A 21,475-nucleotide genomic window follows, 5' to 3' on the forward strand; every position below is an offset into this window, starting at 1 on the left:
AATTAGTGTTGTATGAAAAGGTAACTGCTCTTGACAAACAAATTACGATCCCCAGTGAGCAGGCTGAATTTTGTTAGGAAACCCCCGGGCAACGCAGGAATTACAAGTAAGAATAAAACGAAGTGATGCGGCGCGCTCTCAGGAGCAGAGCAAGGCCTGAGCGCTGGGCCGCGCCGTGCCGGCGGGCGGAACCTTCGTGCGGGGCGGCGGGAGCCGGCCGGAGGGGGGAAGCGCGGGACGCGGCGCCGCCGCCGAGGCAGGGCCCGCACTGCTGCTGCCGCCGCCGCCGCCTTCCTCCGCCCGTGCGGCCGCTGCCGCGCCGCCCGCCTGTCCGAGAGACCGGCCCGAGGGGTGAGTGACCCGGCGAGAGAGAGAGCGAGCGGCCGTCCGCCGCCGCTTCCCGCCGCCGCGCCGGCACCTGCCGGGCGGCGGGAAGGTCACGGGTCGCCGGTCCGGCCCGGCCCTCACCGGTGCCGCCTTCGCCTCACCGCGCCGTCATGGCCGGCCCCGGGCAGGCGCCGCCGCGTCCTCGGCGGGGCCGGGAGCTCTCCGAGGCCTGCTCCTGCTCTCGCTGGGGCCCAGCGGGCGGCCCGGGAGGTCAAGCGGGGCGGTGCCGCCCCGGTGCCGGCTCGGCGGCCCTGCCCGTTCCCTCCTGTCAGCTCCGGCCCCGCCAGACGGCCGGTGAGGCGGTGGGTCTCGGCGTCCCGGCCGGGAACCGTCCCCCTCCTCGGGGCCGCTCCGCTGGTCGCGGGGGCTGCCTGCGGGTAAAGTCGGGTCCCTGAAAGGGACGCGGTCGCTCCTGCCTGAGGGCGCGGGGAGAGGCGAGGGATTGCGGCCAGTGACGGGGCTTTCCCGCCCGCCGCGCTGCTGGAGCAGAGCAGGAACCAGCACCGCTTCTCCTTGCGGTTTCTTTTTAATATTTGAAGCGTTGGCATGCAGACAGGCAGAGCTAAAACAAAATGCAGTGGTAGCCGTACAGACCTAGAGTTTGCTGTTCAATTCACTGTCCTGCTCGTTATCTTGGTGGTGTGCCTAGAAAATAAATGCTAAAATTCATGCAGGGTAAGCAGAACTTCATTTAGAAAGGTTATGCTTAAAATTCTCTCCTGCTAAAGGTTTTTCTCACAATTGCTATAAGGTTGCATAAGAAGTGGCTTTTTTCATTGTTCTTTGGGGCTTTTTTGGAAGCTTTTTTTCTTGTTCACTGAATATGTAGGCCTTTTATTTTAATAAAGCAGGCTTAAGAGAACATGCAGACTCTCCTAGCTCTGTGTTACTTAGATGCCTAAGCAGGCAAATTTTATTTGATATCCAAGCAGGTATGCACAAAGTATGTAGCAACAGCCTTGATTTTTAAATTTCTAAACAGAGAATGAAGAATGAAAAAAACCAAAGTGATCCACACTGGAATATAGTAGCAAGCCATTGATGTCTTCTGGTAAAAGTATTGCAGTGCATCTCCTAATTCTAGTCTGCCAAATCCTTGTAAACAGAATCTATGGTATGGCATCGCCTTGAGTTCAATATGGGGTCGACATAATGCGACCGCTAGCCAAGCGAGGGGGAATTCAAGGATATCTTGGCTGTAGGTAGTCCAGCTTTTCCCTGGCTGACAGCTCAGTTTGGAGATCAGCCAGGGAGTGTTGGAAGCTGCCAAAGGAATTGCCACTGATTTTGCCCTTGCAGTGGGAAAATTGGGCAGTGAACAAGGAGAGCGTTGGGGATTCTCAAGCGGAAACCCCGCCAGTTAAGGAGAAAGTAGACTGGGGAAGGAGAGTCCCGATTTTACAAATCATTTTTCAATGTTTTAGGAAGAGATTTTTCCTCTCTGCAGCATGGTCCCTTAACTTGAAGGTGCTGTACTTTCTGGGTTTGGCTTGTACAGCATCCAGCCTTTTCCCTTGATAGCTGTGTGCCACATCCATCATTTTCAGTTTTCCAGGGATATTAATAACTCAAAATACATTCTGCTAGGTGCAGGCTCCAGCTCTTAACCGCATTTTATTCAAATACAAGTTGTTGATTGCTCCTTAATGTGGCAACTGGGTGCCTTTCTTTTAAACTTCTTCTTAGGGAAAAGAACTCCCTGTTTAAATAATGTAGTTGTCTTTGCCTCCATGTCTTAGCATTCTTGGGTCAATAACAGTCACAAAATGTCAGTCTTAATGGGAATGTAAACTTGACACTGAAATAAAGTAATTTTTATTACTTTAGTAGGGTATTGTGTAGCTGAAAGGAATGCAGATTTCTTGAGGGAAAAGTGAAATCAGGACCTTTTTGCATGTAGTCAGTCAAGAAGTAAGGCCTCAAATTGTTGCTGCCATTTCTTCTCCGTTTACTGAAAGTGGAAATGAAACCATCGTTATATTCAGCGCTGTGCGTTTTAATCTTACGCAGTTTTATATGTTGGGGTTGTGCTATTGTTGAGATATTTCATTATAACTTCATGGTAAACGTTACGCCCACTATGTGCATGAGAAATAGTTGTTATGAAATGGTGTTTAAATATAAGGCAGGTGTTTTCTCAGCTTTAATTTTCTTTCTTTCTGTCCCTCCATGTGCTTTTTTACATTTAGTGTTGAGAGGCAAAATGGTCCATGCCGAAGCATTTTCACGTCCTCTGAGCCGGAATGAAGTGGTCGGATTAATTTTTCGTTTAACCATATTTGGTGCTGTAACATATTTTACCATTAAATGGATGGTTGATGCCATTGATCCGACCAGAAAGCAGAAAGTAGAAGCTCAGAAACAGGTAGGATTTTACTCATAAATATTTCTGTGAAATGCTGTCTCGTTCAGTACCGTTCATACAGAGAAATCTGCTAACTGAAAACTGGACTTGAAATAAGCAACGAAGTAATTGACAAAAGCATGTGGGGTAATCAAAAAACCTAGAAATATCTTTTAGTAAATCTCAGGATCTAGGCTGTTAGCATTTTCAGTGCTTACATTTTATAACAAGTTAAAATTTCTAGCTTGAAGTGGTGGAAAAACTGTTGAACTGTAGCGCAATGTTGTCTCTAATTATCTGCAAGTGTGTGGTCCCAATGCCGTTTCTGTTTCTGACAACTTTGCTAAGCAGCAGTCGCGTTAAATAATGCTCTCATCAGTCTCTTGGTTGCTTTTTAAAACCTTGAGCAGAAATAACTTAATTCTCTGATGCTTTTTGGCAACTTAATGGCAGAGGCAGGGACTGTAGTTACTCACGACAAAAAGGAACACTGCTGTCCAAATGCCTTTTTAAGAATAGATTGCACTTTGTCCCTCTCCCTCTGTTCTCCCCCCACCTCCAGTAGCTGTCAAAATGCCCTGGAAAGGGGAGGGGAAAAAAGTGAAAAGCCTCATTCCTTATGTTGAACTAGAATGATTCCTGGGGGTTAATGCTCTGGGAAGAGATTTAAGTGCATTTCAGAACCAAAAGTGAAATGTTTCCTTTGGAAGGTGTTGATGGAAACGTTGCAACTTTTTTTTGTTGTTGTTTCCTGGCTGACACAAATTTCACAGATTGAACCAACAGTTTTGAGAAACCTAATTCTGTTTTGGGTGGTTTTTCTTTTTTAATGAAATCTTTAGTTTAAAAAATTGGCCCCGCTCTAAAAAACAGCTTTCACAATCTGTGCTAGTGCCAACTATTATATAAGAGGTTGCAGTATCCCAAAAGCATGTCATACTTAACCGCAAGTTTGAGTATAAAGAGAAACTGAATTGTGAAAGCATGTTGACAGAGCAAATGACTTTTCCTTTTAAATTGGGAAAAAAAAAACCATTGAATACATAGAAAAAATTGGCTAGCTTCTGTGAATTATCTTTTTTTTTCCTTAAAAATATATTAATCTCTCCTTGATACAGTGCTGTGGAGAGTTGGGGGGGGACATACTTTTCATAATAACACAATTATACCTCCCACCGAAGTGTGTGTGTTTTATTTGCAGGGTTGTGAATGAAGATAATTAACCATGTGAAAGAACTCTAGAGTTCTAGTTAATAACAAGTTTCAGGCTTTTCATCTGAATCCTGTACAAAGTTTGTAAGGACTAATGGGCTTTTTTTTAAATGTCACATACCTGTATCAGCTTTGGAAACTCCTGTAGAGATTATGGAAATGATTTTGTACTGAGCTTACCTGTGTGTCTGCAAACCTGTTCTAACAGCAAACTCTGTGTTTTAATGTTTATCTTGGTTGCTTTTCAGGTCATAATGTATGACTTGTGGATTTGGGGGTGAGAGGGCTGGTGTGACACTTATTTGATGGGAACTGAGACATATGACTTAGTTTCACTCACGTGACAACAAATCATTTGGAAATAGCAGAACCTTCTACTTCAGAAAGATTTAACCTCTTTTCAGATCTGGCTTATGGAGAAGCTTTTCAGACTCCAAATAGCAGTTCTTTAAAAACATTTTTGAATTAAGCATTCAGTTTCTTTCTCTGATTTTCTTGGCGTTTTATTTCCCCCAGGCTGAAAAACTAATGAAGCAAATTGGAGTGAAAAATGTCAAGCTTACTGAATACGAAATGAGTATTGCTGCACATCTCGTAGACCCACTTAGCATGCATGTAAGAAACTGTTTTCTGTGTTACTCCAATGAAAGCCCTTCAGACATAGAAGATCTTGATGTTGACTTTGGACTACATTATTTGTCATATATATGTATCTATGGAAATACATAGGAAATGTTTCTGTAATTTAAAACTAAAATTGCATCGTAGAGAGCAGAGTTTTTTTAATCACTTGTCTTTTTTATTTTTGAGGCCTTGCACTACTTTTGAGCTTGTGGATATTTTTTGTTGGCAGGGACTATGATGATCATTTCTATTACTGTTTTTCCGTATTAGGTAACCTGGAGTGATATTGCAGGCTTAGATGATGTTATTACAGATTTGAAAGATACTGTCATTTTGCCCATCAAGAAGAAATACTTGTTTGAGAATTCCAGGCTCTTACAGCCACCAAAAGGTAGGAAGGAAATGTTATGGATTTATATGTTGGTATTTAAAAAAAAAAAAAAAAAGTTACAGTTACCCAGAAAGGAAAGAGGAAGTGGGTTGCCAGGCCAAAGTGCAACCATTGGGACTGATGCCAGGGAAAACCCTCAGGTTTTTCCTCTTTGCTTGCCATGAAATCAAGTTCTAGTGAATAAGTTTCATGTTAATAATGAGGTGATAATTGCTTTTCAGTTATTGATGTTACATTTTGGTGCACTAATCTATGTAGCCTGCATTTTTAACTGCCTAAATTGTCCATTTTTTTTTTTTCTTCTTTTTATGCCCCATCTTGTCCTTTGGCAGAAGTGGGCTATAACTCTGCTGTAGAGCTTTGTACACTTGGTTAATATTTCTACGGCATCGTAGAAATATAAGTCATAAACATGAGATGTCAATGTAAGTTAATCTTGCAGACATCTCTCTGTTCTAGTCCTAGAAATTCCAGTCATTCAAAGAGACAGAGATCCCATTTTTAGTCCGGAGATACCTTGGTTTTCTCTAGAGTTAAGTTGCACAGTATTGAGGCAGTAAGGAAACCGGTGGGTTTCCAACTTTCCGACAGTAAAACAGAAGTTGGGCTCTCTCTGATGGAATGCTTACAGCCATATTTGCTGTATGTTACTGCAAACAAGCAGAATTTGAACCTAAAATGTTGGACAAAATGCCAAAGTTTCTTTTACTGCTCTGATCCCTGGAATATTGTCTTCTGAAGATTCTCTGAAAGCTATTAATTACTGCCTGTATCTGTGACCATCTCAGCTTCATGTCCTAAGTGATGAAGAACTTTTGTAACTGGTTTAGTTTTTCCAGGCTACTTTCTGTTTAAGTCACAAATTGAAACTGTCTGGAAAATTACTTTAATGTCATGATCTAATAAACTGAAGGAAAAAATTATTTTTTATTTATCTTTTTAAAGCAGACTTTCCATATAGGGCAAGCTCCCCAGCTTTACTAGTGGCTTGCACTGTGTCTTAATAGGAAGTCATTGCTTCAGAGTAATTATGTTTGTGGTCATCAGTCACATAAAAAGAAAAAAAAACCCTAGTAATTCTTTGTGTTTCAGGCATGTTTGACTTATTTTTTTTTCTTTAAATTGTTTTCTTTACAACTACGTTAGAAAAACACTACTGCGAATATGACAAGTTTAAAAATAATATGAGATGTCGTATTTAATTGTGGGTAATTAGTTTAAAGTGTTTGTGAGCTCATTTTTTTTTTCTCCCCCCCGCTCTGTGCTAAGTTTTATAAGCAAGGCTGAAACTGGCTATAAACAAGGCCTGTCAAATGCTTGCAGGAAATAAATAGGGGTTTAGTTTTATGTAGCCTTTATAGTCACAGTAGTCATCTTTCAGACAAATGTCTCCCTTCAATTTCACCGTACCTGTTTTTAGATGCTCTTAGCTTTAATTTTATAATAAGGATATCTTAAATAACTCTGTATTTGATTTGATGGAACACTGTGTAACTTGGTTTCTTATCTTTTAAAACTTGGATAAAATACAAGCCTGGACACTATCAGGTCTGTCATACCAAAGCATGTTTTCTGTACAGCAACCAGAGAGCATTAACACCGTTACTTTTTCAGGAGTACTTCTCTATGGCCCTCCTGGTTGTGGCAAAACGCTGATCGCCAAAGCTACGGCAAAGGAAGCAGGTTGTCGATTTATTAATCTCCAGCCTTCAACACTGACAGACAAGTGGTATGGAGAGTCCCAAAAACTGGCTGCTGCTGTCTTCTCGCTTGCTATAAAGCTCCAACCATCCATCATTTTTATTGACGAAATAGGTAATAATCTATCTTTTTTTGTGAGTAGTTATAGCAGAGTGACATTAAACTGTAGGTTCAAGTTGATGGGTATATTGATCTACTGTCATCTTTTCTTTAAAAAGAGTGATAATGGAACAAGGTTTAGTAATGTAAATAGTATTGTAAAGTAATGGTGGCAAATTAGGAAAAACAGTGTACTTCTTCCTCGTGTTAGTGGAGGAAATTACAAGTAGAACAATTTGCTGTTTATTTTTGGTTGGGCTGAGGTGGTTCATGAGGAGACCTTTTCTTCTGTCAAGGGAACTACTTATTCAGGAAATGCATCACCAAATACACTTCAACGCTTCTGCTGTGAGGGCACATAATGGAAAATAAAATACGGGTTTAGGAGAGCTCAGGAATAGTAGCTTAATAAGGCTGAAGAAGTAGGAGGGGAAGTTCAGCTAGGAAGACAGCAAAGGTGCCAGTTGTTCAGTGCATTTGGACTTGTCATATTAGCGTTCAAGCCCCTGTGAACTTCAGCAATTTATTTAAAATTGCTTGTTGTCTCGTAGCCCTGGTGCTGCTTAGAGTGAGCTGCACAGTTTGCAGGAACAGCCTGATGAAGCTTTTACCCTTTCCACAGTTTAGGTTTATGAGGGGGCTACATTCTTAAGATACTTTTTATCCTTCTGTATAGGTGTGAAAAATGTGGTGTTTTTCTAGCTGATGGAAATTCTTTAGGCAACCACTAGCAGAGTTAGAGCTATACGTAACAAAGTGTATAGCCTACTTTACGTCAGTCCTGCAGCTTGCTGTTCTCCTGTGCTTTGGTGTCTTCTAGCTTGCCAGACTCTGAATGCTTCCATCTCTGCATGAGAAATTAAGGTGAAAGTTAACTTTCCGTGAGTTCAGGAAAGTGAAAATTTGGAGCACAAGATTTGGGACAATCTCATGTGATAGATACATACTCATGTAATGTGATTTAAAAGATGTGCTTAAAAATATGGTGAGGTTCCACTTTCCTGTTCTTCATCATAAGAAATGTTTCTCATTTGTTAACGATGTGTATTGGGTTTGTGTGGCAAGGCAGGTGGTAGCAGGGGGCTCCGGGGTGGCTTCTGTGAGAAGCTGCTAGAAGCTTCCTCAATGTACAATAGACAGACTTGCTGCTGGCCAAGGCTGAGCCCATCAGCAATGGTGGTAGCGCCTCTGGGATAACATAGTTAAGAAGGGGATAAAAAACCTGCGCAATTGCAACCGGAGAGAGGAGTGAGAATATGTGAGAGAAACTGCAGACTCCAAGGTCGGTGAAGAAGGAGGGGGAGGAGGTGCTCCAGGCACTGGACCAGAGATTTCCCTGCAGCCCCTGGTGAAGACCATGGTGAGGCAGGCTGTCCCCCTGAAGCCCATGCAGGTCCATGGTGGAGCAGATATCCACCTGCAGCCCATGGAGGACCGCACGTCGGAGCAGGGGAATGCCCAAAGGAGGCTGTGACCCCATGGGAAACCCGCGCTGGAGCAGGCTCCTGGCACAACCTGTGGCCCCATGGAGAAAGGGAAGCCCGTGCTGGAGCAGGCTCCTGGCACAACCTGTGGCCCCATGGAGAGAGGGAAGCCCGTGCTGGAGCAGGCTCCTGGCACAACCTGTGGCCCCATGGGGAGAGAGGAGCCCAGGCTGGAGCAGGCTTGCTGGCAGGACTTGTGACCCCGTGGGGGACCCACACTGGAGCAGTCTGTTCCTGAAGGACTGCACCCGTGGAAGGGACCCACGCTGGAGCAGTTTGTGAAGAACTGCAGCCTGTGGGAAGGACTCGTGCTGGAGCAGTTCATGGAGGACTGTCTCCTGTGGAAGGTCCCCACGCTGGAGCAGGGGAAGAGTGTGAGGAGTCCTCCCCCTGAGGAGGAAGGAGCGGCAGAGACAATGTGTGATGTGAACCGACCGCAACCCCCATTCCCCATCCCCCTGTGCCACTCGGGGGGAGGAGGGAGAGAAAATCGGGAGTGAAGTTGAGCTCAGGAAGAAGGGAGGGGTGGGGGGAAAGTGTTTTTAAGATTTAGTTTTTATTTCTCATACTCTGATTTGATTTGTAATAAATTAAGCTAATTTCCCCAAGTCGAGTCTGTTTAGCCTGTGATGGTAATTGGTGAGTGATCTTTCCCTGTCCTTATCTCAACCCACAAGCCTTTCATTATATTTTCTCTCCCTTGTCCAGTTGAGGAGGGGGAGTGACAGAGTGGCTTTGGTGGGCACCTGGCGCCCAGCCAGGGTCAACCCACCACACAATGTTTATTAAAAAAAGTATTTATAGAGAATAGCACAAGTCTGCACATGACAAATCAAGCAGCATACTTTCTGTGGCACAATTGAAAGTAAACTGCTTTACTGAATCCTTCAATACAGATTCCTTCTTACGAAGTCGATCGAGTTCTGACCATGAAGCTACAGCTATGATGAAAGCTCAGTTCATGAGTCTGTGGGATGGTCTGGACACCGATTATAACTGCCAAGTAAGTACAAAGGATGACAAGAAAAGTAATACGATTTTTCCCTCTCGGTTATTGTGCATTGGCCCATGTAGGAAGAGTAGGGGATTGCATGTAGTAATAGTTGCCAAAAGAGCTTCTTTACCTGTCAGTGTTAGACACTCTGACCTCCATTAGTTCTTTTTTGTAAAATCTGCTTTTCTTTTCCTCTCGAGCTTTTTTCAGTTGATTTTTTTAAAAAACTGATTAAAACACAGTGAATATATATACTGAGGAGCTTTAAAGCAGAGTGTTTGCTTACCATTAATAAGAGGCCAATGGTATGAACACTTAACTGGAAGCTCACATGATCTTGCAAGCATACATTTCTTCCAGTGTTTGAATGTATTATCTTTTTTCCCAATATACTGACAACTTCTTGGAGCAAGTCAAATTGTTCATTCCCTGCAGTAAGACAATATGTGGTCTTACCCATCTCTCGAGTTCAGCATGCAGAGCCTGAACAAGTCACTCTTGTCCTTTACTCGTATGCCTCTGCAGGGTAGGGAGCCACCAAAGTAAAATGCAATGCAGACGATTGGCTGGAGACACCACAGGGGTTGATTCAGGTTTCTGGGGAGTTTTTCAGCAGGAGTGTTTTGTTTCAATACCATATTTCAGGCTCCTCCCTGAGATGTCATTGCAATTTAGGAAGTGTTCTTTAAGCGATGGTTTTGACGTTTGCATTGTCTCAGTTTTTGACAGCCAGCTCGCTGGGCTCTTTTGTTAATTACAGATGTTTACTTGGGAGCTTTGGGTTGCTTGACTGATTCTTGCCAAACAAATTTCCTTTGAATAAGGATTAAATTTGGCTTTTGTTACGGTAACAAAAATTCCAAATGCTAGGTCGAAAGTGTAAATAAGTGTTGTGATGAATGTTATTTGTTCCTGTGTTGATTGCACCTGAAAAGCATGTTAAGCTTTGGACTAAACCTGCCAAGGATATAGTCTTGAATCTCGCAGGAACTTGGGGCACAGTGCCTGGAAAACAGAGCTGTGCTGCTTGATGGTTTAAGTCTGGAAGTCCTGTACAGCCACATTTGTGCCCCAGGTGGGTCCCACGTTCGCAGAACCTGCAGACAAAGCCAGTTTTGGGAAGGCTCCTCAGCTCCGGTAGCACAGAGGGAGCAACACTTTGGGTCCAGTTTTGGGCCTTGATGCAGACCCCGGGGAAGCACAGCATGGGTACAGTGATGCCTCTGTGCAAGAGGCAGCTCAGCCAAAAATTAGCTTGTGTTTGGCACGAAGGCCAGCACAAAGCACTGGCATGCATAACACTTTCTGGAAGGTGAAGATGACGGAGCCCTGGTGAAAAATGTGCCTTTTGGCTTTTTCTGTGCATAGCAATTTGCCACCATGTAATTAAGCCTCTAGGTGGCAGGGTGACTCTGCTCCGGGACACGCAACCCAGCCTGGCCAGGGGCTGCTGGAGCTGCCAGGGCCGGCTGCGGAACAGTGACCCCAGACAAAAGACCAGAAGCACGTCAGGAAACTGTATTGATAGGAGATGAATTTCCCTGACATTTTTCACTTTTGTGACGGGGTATTTACAATGTACATAACTTACAATAACAAATGAGAAAACAAGGCTGATGTGAATGGGAAGTAAATTTGTTCTTAAGGTAATAATTGGAATGTAGTCAAATGAGGTACATACTCTCTTTGTACTGAGCTTTGGTTGTACACATCTAATGCGCTGGTGTTACAGTATACCAGTGCGTATAGGTTTTTATTGACTTTTAATGCTTTTTTAAATGCTAAAAAAAAAATACCCAACATTTTAGTGCATGCGAAAGCTGCCAGTTTGGTCATCTTGGTGAACTGATTGCCTTTCTTTTTTCAACACAGCACAAAAATACCACATTTTTTAATACCTTATGAAAACATCTCCTTTGAAGTTCCTTCCCGACCACCAGGAACTAAAGAGACATTGCCAAGACTTATAAGCAGAAGTTTTGGGTTATTGCTTAGAGTTTGAACTTTCAAATTGGGCTCAGAAGGCTTCAGACTAATGTAAAAATCTCCACCCAGATGGTACTCCATGGTTCCAATGCTCTCTTAAGCTGCCTGTTTAAATCCAGTTGCTGAAATCAGTACCAAGAAACCTTACGTAACTTCTTTAAATGTCGATGTTCCTGATAAAGTATGGACGAGTCACATGTTTGGTTTTGAAACTCCAATACGGCAATGTTTTCAAAAGCTAGTTTCAGGCTGACTAGTTTTTTCTGTTGGTGTATACAGGTAATAGTGATGGGAGCCACCAACCGTCCTCAGGATCTTGACTCTGCAATCATGAGAAGAATGCCGACCCGGTTTCACATCAACCAGCCTGTAAGTCATGCCAGGTTTGCCTGAACAGTGTGCCTAGTGGCTGAGCTACAGGCACGTGCCTTATCAGCCAGGAAACGCATGTCTCTGGTTTGGTGGGGTTTTTTTCAAAGAAATACTGTATTATTTTAGTTTTTTTAGAAGCACATATATAACTTTGCTTTTTAAGGTGAAGTTTCTCACAGAAATCTTGATTCCTTGGGTCTTTCATCTGAAACAGCTCCAAGTGCTCTGAGAGCTTCCCACCCATTTCTTTATCTATAAGAATGGAGTGGCTTAGACACTGCACTCTGGAAAGAGTTTAGTTTTAGCTTGAAAACAATCACCAAAAAGCATGGAAGTGACTGCACACACTTACCTACGGGGAGAGTGGCACCCAGGTCAGATAGTGTCAAGAAGCAGGTACGTATTGACTACCATTTATACCTTCTCGATACACAGTATTTAGTTTTCAAGGAGAGAAGAGGGAATGAAATCTGCATACCAAAGCCTACATTCTTCTCAAGCCTTTCCACAGTCAGGCACTGCAAGCAATCTGGAAAACTGTTTTAATTCCGCTTAGGATTTATGCCAAACAGGCAGTAATTAAGGTCTTGATCAATTATGCCAGCCATCACAAGGTTATCCCTACTATAAATTTTGCTATTGCCATCCTTTTCAAGGTATTTTAGTCGCCTTTGAATGCTTAGCAATATCACAAGACATTTTTGTATCAATATTATAAAGACTGCAGGCGTGGTTGTCAGTATTCCCTTCTGGCTACAGAAATACCCTTCATTATTCATTTTTTGCAGAAACTTAGAGACAAAACTGGAGGAGTAAAACCTTCATTGATTGTGCAAGAGAGTAGTCATGTTCCTAGACCCATCTTCTTTGAACTGGCTTTCACTCCTTTGGGTGGATACTTTTCAAAACAAAGCATTTATAACCTAGTAACTGCTTTTCTGGAATGCCTGCTCATAGGGTTTCATACACCATACTCATCTTCAAGTTTTCCTTGAATTATTGAGGGGCAAGGATGTGTATTTTGGTACTTTATCATGTCTTTCTATCAAGAATCAAGGGTGAATTATCCACAAGTAACAGCGCCTCAAGATATTACAGGGGTTGGCTTCCTCTCCCAGGATCAGAATTACAACAAGAGCTGTCATTTAGGGCACAGGCACGTTTACTTTCCTTACCCCACTACAACCATCTCATGAACTTACCGCTTGTCTCTTGTTCTTGTCTGTGGTACTTTGCGATACAACCAAGATTGGTTACAACTCTTTTATTGAGGGACAAGGTAATTTATGTGCTGTGGATTGGAAGTGTGCACAGGTAGTATCGCTGCAGAGTAGCTAAAGCCTTGCAGATTTTTGTAACTAAGTTTGAGATTAAAATGCCCAAAATTACTCATAAGAAATTATCTGCAAGGCAGAGGGAAATGGAAGAAGTATTTTTTGAGACAGTATCAGCAATTCAGCTGCCAGAGTATCTATGGGGTAGTTTTTTCCCTTTTTAACAAAGTGCATTTAGGACAAATTTGGTTTTGAGAGACACAAAAAAGAGTCTCTTTGCTGCCTGTGTTTTACCTTGCTATTAAGGATATGCTCAGGACTTAACTTTCTCTTTCAGTAACCTCGTCACAGTATATGATTTGTATTGCTTAACATTTCCCAAGCATCATCTTTAGAATTTTTTTTTTTTAAGCAGAACACTTTATCCTCTTCATCTGATTTAGCAAAGTATTGAAAGCATCCCCTAGATCTAGAGTCTGCCCTCCATTAAAGATGATGGGAAATCTTTGGAGACAGCTGCTTTCACTTCGGGCAAAGTAAGACTAAATGTCAGTGCATTTTCCCTTTCCCTATAGTTAGTGTAAACGTATATGCTCAAATGTTTAGTTTCATGTGCTCCTGGTGTCAGAGTACCCTAGATCTTCTTTTGCTGAGTGATTTGCCATCAGATAGGTTTCCTTAGTGTGTATCACATCTCCCATTTGAGGGATCAGCTTGTTTCACTGAATCATGACTGAAAGCCCACGTGGTGCAAAATTGATATAGATATTACGTATGTTTATTTTTGTACTCCTGTAACTTTAATCTCTTCTGTTTAAGGCTCTGAAACAAAGAGAAGCAATCTTGAAGCTAATTTTGAAAAATGAAAATGTAAGTAGACTTCTTTTAATGGTTAATTTGCTGTATTACTGTTTTCATGAGTGCGAGCTCTGGAGTTGTAGAAGACATGTTCTATAATTGACTGTCTTGGAGTAAGGTAGAGATTATCTGCCAGGGTATTTCCGATTACAACTTAGGAATCTTTTGTGGTTTTAGGTGTGGCATTAAATTGAAGCAGTAGAGTTGCCTACTGGTTTAAGCATGAGCCTCAGTCAGAGTGGCAGGCTTGGATTTTGTCGTGAATCACCACCTCTGAGGGAAAAGTACTTAATTTCTCCGTCTCCATTTTCTTGTTATATAACAAGATAATATACTTATCTCTCTAAAGATGCTGAAGGTGAATCATGTTTGGAAATCAGTTTGATCAGTGAAAGACATTTCAAGAAACCATGAAGCAGGGAGAAGAGATACTGATTTTTTTTTTTTTTTTTTTAACTCTGTACAGTCTGTTGGCTCAAGTCAAGGAAGGAGGAATGACATTATTTGACAGTGCTGCTTTTTGCACTTTGAGCCATAGCTCTTATTTCCTTTAGAGGAAAACTACTGTAAATGTTGTTACTAATACTGTATGGTGTTCATGTTGCCATCTGCATTCCAAGATGAGGGGAAGGGGTAGGTGTGAGCACATCTGGTCGTGTCTGTTGGCAGGATATGGGACATATGTTATCAGAGGTTCCTGCCAAGTTTAGTCTGCAGCACTAATTGTCTTGAAGTTAATGTTGCAAAGTGTCTCTTGGTTGAGGTCTATCCTAATAAATATCATTCGTTATTAAAGCCAACTTATATTTTTAAGAGGCCTAAAAATCACAGCTCATCATTGCAAATGGCTGAGATATTGCGAAGTTGCTCTGCAAATGGTCATTTTGGATTGTTTGTATAGGGTTAGGATATAGGTTGGCTTTTTCACAAAATACTAGACATAGATGTGAAAACAGAACTGCTACAAAATGCCAAAAGAGTTGTGGAGGAAGAGCTGACCTATTTGCAGAAAATCTCAAACAAACTGTCTCTTGCAAGTGGTGATTTCAGACTCAGATTTCTCTTCAAGAGCTGTTAGGGAGGTATGCCAAATAATAGACCTTTATACAGGCTCCCTGAATATCTGCAGCCACCCAGCTCTTGCACGCAAGTGGATTCTGTGGCTCTTTTGCCTCAGTAGCTGGGCCTGGGATTTGCAGCGCCTTGGCCTTAAGGCCTTCAGCAAAAACCTAAATCGGCTCCTGAATATGGACATGAAAGAATGCAAGGTGTATTGAGCATCTGGCAGTGAATCACAGCCACGCAAATAACATTTTTTCGAGGGCGGGAGGAAATCAGCCTGTATTGGTTACCCATAGGAGGAAGAATTGGATCTCTCAAGCCCAGCTTATTTTCAGCCAGAGTGACAAACTTCTTGGCAATCCTTCACATGACAGGTGTAGTCATGCCCTCCGTTTTCCCCACCTGTCTTAAAATCTTGTTTCTTCTTTCTCACTCAAAGGGAAATCCTTGTTAATGCCTGCTACTCAACATGCCCATTTTCTATTTATTCTTAGCCAGCTGCACTGCTCCGTTCAATTCTTGATGGCCTTCAGCCCCACATTGAGCAAATACATTGCGGATCCACAGCTGACTGTTACTGGCGTCAGTATTTGTGTGCAGGATCTTGCTTTAAAGCAAAGCACTTCAAGACAGCCAGGCTATACTCTCTGTAGGAGGCACTTCAGTGTAAGCCAGCTGCCCCTTTTGCCTTAATTCCCGTGCCTGGGGAGCCAGAAGGCTCACTCCAGACCCAAACCAGAACACTGTGTGCTGAGTCTGTAGGTCAGGGAGCTGGGGCTCAAGTACAAGCTCAAGATCTGAGCCAACAGGATAGTATCACTGTAACCCTTGTGCTTCAAGAAAAGTGTGAGGGACGGTGGGGAATTGGAACGGCACTCAGTGGATGTCAGTGCATTCTCAGGTTATACTGGGGAGTGCATGGGTTGAAGGGGTAGCTGGAAGCAGCAAAGATTACACCAGGGTCTTTGCCTTCATCACCGTGGAATAGTTTCCCTCTTAGAAGAAGTCACCCCTTAAGTTCAGCCTTTTATTAGACTAGTTTGGCTTTATTTTTTTGAAAATAAAATACTGATGCATTGGAAAATGTGCCAGAAGGGGCTGTTATCAGAGGTTCTATAAACAGATTGAATAAATACGGGGTCCTGGCTGGAATGAGTTCAGCCTCTGATCCAGTGCATGGAGTTAGACACGTTATTTGGCCTCAGAGTTCCCTGTTTCATGGTTGTATAAAGTAGGAACAGTTGTTTGCTGAGTTACTGGACAACTGCTTTTGAAGTTTTTATTCTGCACTGAAAGGTGGCAACAACAAAACATAAATGTGACAAGAGCTTTTTCCAGCCTTGCTGTGTTACTGGTCAAAAGAAGCGTTTATGAAAACAAAATGCACTCTTTCAAATAATGTATAAAAAAAGAGCTGTGGCTGTGAAAGGAGACCTGTTGGGTAGTGTTCATTGTCTACAGATAAAAAGATGCACATAGGGTCTGATCAAGCCCTTTACCAAAAAAAAGTGGTGCCATTGCAGGAAACTTGTGTGGGCACTTGAGAAAATGGATCATTGTTTCTGTGATCCAGTTTTTTGCCATCCAGTAGCCTTCCAAAACAGCACAGGAGCTGTGTCAGTAAGAGAATATACCAATATGATGGTTCACTTTTGGTTGCCTGTTCTTTTTTTTTTTTTTTTTAATCAGCCACAGAGTTTTATGAAATGAAGCGTCATTTTCATTTAATGAAATGAACCATTTGGAGGGTTCAAACTGTAAGTTAATAAAATAATTTGCTTTTAGCGCTTAAAAAAAGTCAAGACTGAAAAAGATCTTCTTAGGGCAGGTAAAAATACTTGGAGGTGGCTGTTTCTTGTCCTTGGTGAACAAAGTAAATGACTTCAGAGTTTTTGTGCTCTGACCTTGTTTTTTTGACAGGTGGACAGGCATGTAGATCTCCTAGAAGTTGCTAAAGAGACTGATGGCTTCTCAGGCAGTGACCTGAAAGAAATGTGCCGGGATGCAGCACTCCTCTGTGTCAGGGAATATGTTAATTCAGCCTGTGAAGAAGAGAAGTATGTGTCTTTATTCTGTCTATTATGATAGCTGAACAGCAATTGTGTATGCTTCTGGTGTTACAGACTGTCCAATTATTAGTTTGTATTTTCTGATTTGAATTGCAAGTTTATAGAGGTTTAAAAAACCTTGCTGTGATTCACAGAAAGCATGAGGTTCTCTTTTTCTTGACAAATTGCCACTATACAACAAAAAAAAAAAAGTTACCTTTATTCATTTTGACTATGAAAATAAGACTAATTGTTCTAAGGTGTCAAGCTTGAGGTGGCATGAACCAACAAGAGAGTGATATTGCTGCACTATATTACCAGGCTTAAATGCTGGTAACGCTCTTGTATGCATGTAACTCCACTTGCTGTGATGTTCCTCTTATTATTTCCCATACTTGCAGGTAATATGTGTATGGACAGGGCCACGTTTCCAGTGCAATGCTGGATCCATGTCAGAGCTGCTGTTTTCAGTGATTACTTGTCATTGTTTGAATAGCTGTTACACAGCACCTGAATCATTATCTTGCTTTTTTTCTTCTTTTAAAGCCATGATGAAGATGAAATTCGGCCTGTGCAGCAGCAGGATCTCCATAGGGCAATTGAAAAGATGAGAAAATCGAAGGATGCCACACTGCAGAATGTTTTGATGCATGTTAGTTTAGATTAAGACAAAAGAGTGTGTTTGCGGTTTCTGATGTGATTTAGTTTGACTTCTGTAATCCGTTAGCAAAAAAAATGTCAGGGGGTGGGAACAGGGATGTTCCTTGAATAAGGGAGTTCTGTTTCTGGAATTGTTTTTATACAACAAATTCTAAGTTATTGAAATTTTGTCATGCACAACTAGAAGTGTAACAATAGATCATGAAGTGGAACAATTACAGCCCAGACCAAGAGCAACTGCCTGTGTCTTGTCCCATAATCGACACACTGTGTAGCCTTAATGCAGGTTCTAACCTCCTGCTTAACAGCCAAAAAGCCAGAAGGATCGTGAGGCCCCACTTTCACGGTCTGTATTTGTACTGAAAATCAAGATCAAGCGAGCTTTTGCCCTTTAGCTCTGCGGGAGGTTTCCGTCCTCCCTGAGCTCGCCTCAGGACACCTGCATTACACTTTGACAGGTGTACCGCCCCGGTCAAAATCCCCACCTGCCGTTGTCCCCAGAGCAGGTTGCACCGGGCGCTTGGCGCCAGAAGCGAGAGCCCCGCTTGGGGCTCATCCCCCCGCCTCAGGGGTAAGTGAAAAAACATGTGTTCCTTATCCAGGTTAAGTAAAGGTGGCCCGTCCACCTAGGTGAAGACTGGTATTTAATGTCTTTTGGCAGGAATTTACAGGACATCATGATTCTGAGCCCATTATTGTCCCTACATACTATCATAATCCTATTGTGTCATGCTTGCCTTTTCACCTAAGATTTTGTCACCCTTGGCACTCTACTGGGGGGTCTGGCTCCCACCTTAGATAGATAGATAGAATCAGTTTACTTAGGATTCATTAAGTAATACAATTACAATTCGTTAATTAAGATCTTACAACAGCCCGTGCTTAACTAGCAGATATATGTACAATATCCACTGAAAAAAGATAACGCCTGATTTGATAAACGACAAGCGATCTTTTCCTGTTAGGAACTAATTCTTTTAATAACTCGCAATTGCCTTGATACCATTTTCCACGTGCTCCTACAGGAAATCCTGTAAATTTAATAGTATTCATATTCATCAATTCTTGAATTTGATCTTTTAGATGTTGGTATTTCTTAACTTTCTCTGCTGCTGCATCCGCCAAAGATGTTAATTTACTCTCATACCTAACTGTGATGTCTACTAGGGCCTGAACTCCTTTAACGAATACCAGGTTCGGCTTATATAGTTCATTTTGTTCATCTTTCAGGAGCAGCTCCTGGAATACTACCCATTCCTTCTTTTTGGCCTCATCTGCCAATAACTCACATAGCTGGTTATGTCTCTTAATCCTAGCATCCTGTGCTGCTGGGCAGTATCCAATAATATGAGAACAGGTCTCATTCTCTGCCTGACAATGTCAGCATGATTTAATTTGAGTCTCTTGTCTGCCTCTTGCTAAAAATTGTCTTACGGGGTAGACATTAGCTCTTAGTTGTAACACTGTGATGAGCTTTCTGTGGGGAATGCCTCTATAAAATTCCATCCAGTTGTTGCTGATCTTATCCTTCTCGAAGTTGGGAATTCCACGGCCCTGGGATACCAGCTTGGTCCAGTTCACAAATTCCTGTTTCCTCCAGTTACAGGGTCTCAGAAAGATGACTTTTGGAGTGGGCATCTCCCATTCTGAGGCTGGTTCCTCACCACTTCATTCCTCTGATATCACCATAACCACTCTTGGGTCCCAAACAGATGGAATTTTATCCTTATCTCCTCCTGCTGTAAGGATTGCTCCACAATCTTTCAAATTCTTTCTTAATCTGTTCCTGGCAAATGACTGCTCTTATTGTTTTGTTTGAAGACTGCGCAATTCTGTGTAGCCTTTGAGCCTGTACACTGGGAATCAAACCCAGGAGCCTGGTAATACCTAAACCTCCATCCCGGGTGCTGGAGGTATCACAAGTACTTGCTGAAAGATGTAGCCATTCCTTGATGGCCACTCGAATTCCCAAGTCAAGGGTTTCTAGGTACATAGCTTTCATGTTGGCTTGGTGTGCTAAGTCGATCAGTTGCGGAATAGTATATCCTTTCAAGATGTCAACCTTCTGAAGTGGCTTTAATGCCACCTTCCCAATTTGTTGTAACCATCCCTTCACTTTCTCCAGTGGTTCTGGTTTCGATATTCCAGTCCATGGGTCAGTACATAAGCCCAGGTACTTTTCAGAGCTACTGGGTTCAGTCATATTGAGGGGGGTACCGCTAATCATCCATGAAGGGCAGTCATTGATCCTGTGTAAGTCTTTCATCGGCTGAATGTAAAAGCTGTGTCACTTCTCCCCTTGCATCTCGAGGCCAGTTAGTTTGCAAAAGACCTCCAAAATTTCAATATTTTTCTGCATTCCTTCCCATGATCCATTCAACAGTACCAAGTTGTCTGTGAAAACCATAGGTGTTATATTTTTTTTCTGAACAGTGTTGGAAACCACTTCCTTCCTCCTCCAACTTGCACAGCAGGGGGTCCACAGATAAGTTAAGTAAAATTGGGGAGGTTACATCACCCTGTTTTACCCCAATCCAAATCCTGATGGGATCTGACTGTTCATTCTTCAGGTCAATACGAGTGTTGATGTTGTGATACAAGTTTGTAACTGGGGCAATAATATGATTGTCCATGCCCTTCTGTTTAAGAGCCAAAATGATGCGAGAGTGGCTCGCGGTGTCAAAGGCTTTCGCTAAATCAACAAAGACTACCCCCAGGGACTGACGTTCCTTTTTAGCGTGACAAATTAAAAGCTGTAATAGGTTCAGATTTTCTGCACATCCTGATGGCTTTATAAACCTCCTTTGTCATGGATTAATGGGACATGCCTTAGTCAACCTTGCTGTTAAAATCCTTGAGAACCTTAAAAAGGTCGATCCGATGGTAATTGGCCGCCAATTATTGATGTCATTCTGGCACTCTGGTAAAGCAGATTTTGATATTAACACAGTCTGAGATTCTCTTACCATGTCCAGTATAATAGGTTCAGCGGGTCACCGGTGTGGAGAGGAGACAATCCATTACCAGTTTGTGTATATATGTACGAGCGTGTGTGTATGTATTAAATGTATATATCCACACATTTTTTTTATATACAGACATAATCTGTAGATAACTTGAGTATGGAAAATCTTTTCTACTTACTGAATCAAACCAAATCAGAAGATGTATAGATTAAAGATTTGTCAATACTCAATTCACATTTACTTCTTCCTTTTAGCAGCAAATACGAAGATAGAAACTCTGCTTCTAGAATAACTTTCAGGCAAAATTTTAAATGTTACTGATTTTTCTTTCACATGACCACTTGAAATCTGGTGCCATTTAGTAAAGATAGTAAACTACTGCAAAATGTTTGAATACTTTTCATTTTGTATGAATTCTGCTTTTTGAGGCTTTTTAAATGAATGCTGGTTTTATTTTTCCCTTGATGTGAGTAATTAGAGTAGACTCTTAACTGGTCTTTCATAAAGCCCCACATATTATAAGCTCTCTGAAATTGTGGCATTCTGATCTATTATGCATTGTAATGAGGGCTTGCTGCTATTTAACCTCTGGAAGACCCACTGCTGCACTGTGGCATTGTACCATGAAGTGTCATGCATAGCTCTGAGGTGCGGGGGGATGTATTGTGATGTTTTGCTCTGTCACATGCTCTGATCTGCAAAACTGAAGGGAAGAGAATGGATTTTAGGATTATAAATGTGATTTAGCAATGTTCTGCTGTACTTGCTGGTAACAGTTTTAGTAAATTCATGTAATGTTACATAGTGATAAAGGCAAAAGGTTAAAAATTTAAGTGGCAAAAGTGTTTTGGTAACGTTATTGTCAGTAGGTTTTCAGTAACTTGATTTTTCTTCTTATAATATGCGTTGTGCGCTAATTCAACACAAATACGTAATTGGAATTGTTCAGACCCCCGGCGTGGTGCACTGTGTTGCAGCTCTGCTAGTTGTTGAGGGAAGGTAAGCATTGAAAG

The 21,475-nt window shown here is 42.1% G+C and overlaps 1 protein-coding gene across 1 annotated transcript; it reads left to right on the forward strand.

The window, feature by feature from the left end:
- Positions 1-198: 198 nt before the first annotated feature.
- On the forward strand, positions 199-20,865 carry ATAD1 (ATPase family AAA domain containing 1). Its single transcript, XM_087768084.1, has 10 exons — positions 199-351; positions 2,577-2,752; positions 4,460-4,558; positions 4,838-4,958; positions 6,573-6,773; positions 9,139-9,245; positions 11,502-11,591; positions 13,688-13,738; positions 16,709-16,845; positions 17,383-20,865. The coding sequence occupies exons 2-10, from the start codon at positions 2,591-2,593 to the stop codon at positions 17,501-17,503; spliced, it is 1,089 nt and encodes a 362-aa protein (XP_087624210.1). The 5' UTR covers positions 199-351; positions 2,577-2,590; the 3' UTR covers positions 17,504-20,865.
- Positions 20,866-21,475: the final 610 nt, after the last annotated feature.

This window comes from Nipponia nippon, unplaced genomic scaffold, assembly GCF_047370975.1.
Source record: "Nipponia nippon isolate SJK-2023a ecotype South Korea unplaced genomic scaffold, ASM4737097v1 scaffold_3, whole genome shotgun sequence".
NCBI classification, from domain to species: Eukaryota; Metazoa; Chordata; class Aves; order Pelecaniformes; family Threskiornithidae; genus Nipponia; species Nipponia nippon.

What these genes read in the sequence shown, in the direction of transcription:
- ATAD1 (XM_087768084.1), top strand. Translation starts at nt 2,591, where the DNA reads ATGGTCCATGCCGAAGCATTTTCACGTCCTCTGAGCCGGAATGAAGTG. An exon ending in AAGTAGAAGCTCAGAAACAG is followed by an intron (nt 2,753 to 4,459) that starts GTAGGATTTTAC and finishes TATTTCCCCCAG; the next exon opens with GCTGAAAAACTAATGAAGCA. An exon ending in ACACCGATTATAACTGCCAA is followed by an intron (nt 9,246 to 11,501) that starts GTAAGTACAAAG and finishes TGGTGTATACAG; the next exon opens with GTAATAGTGATGGGAGCCAC.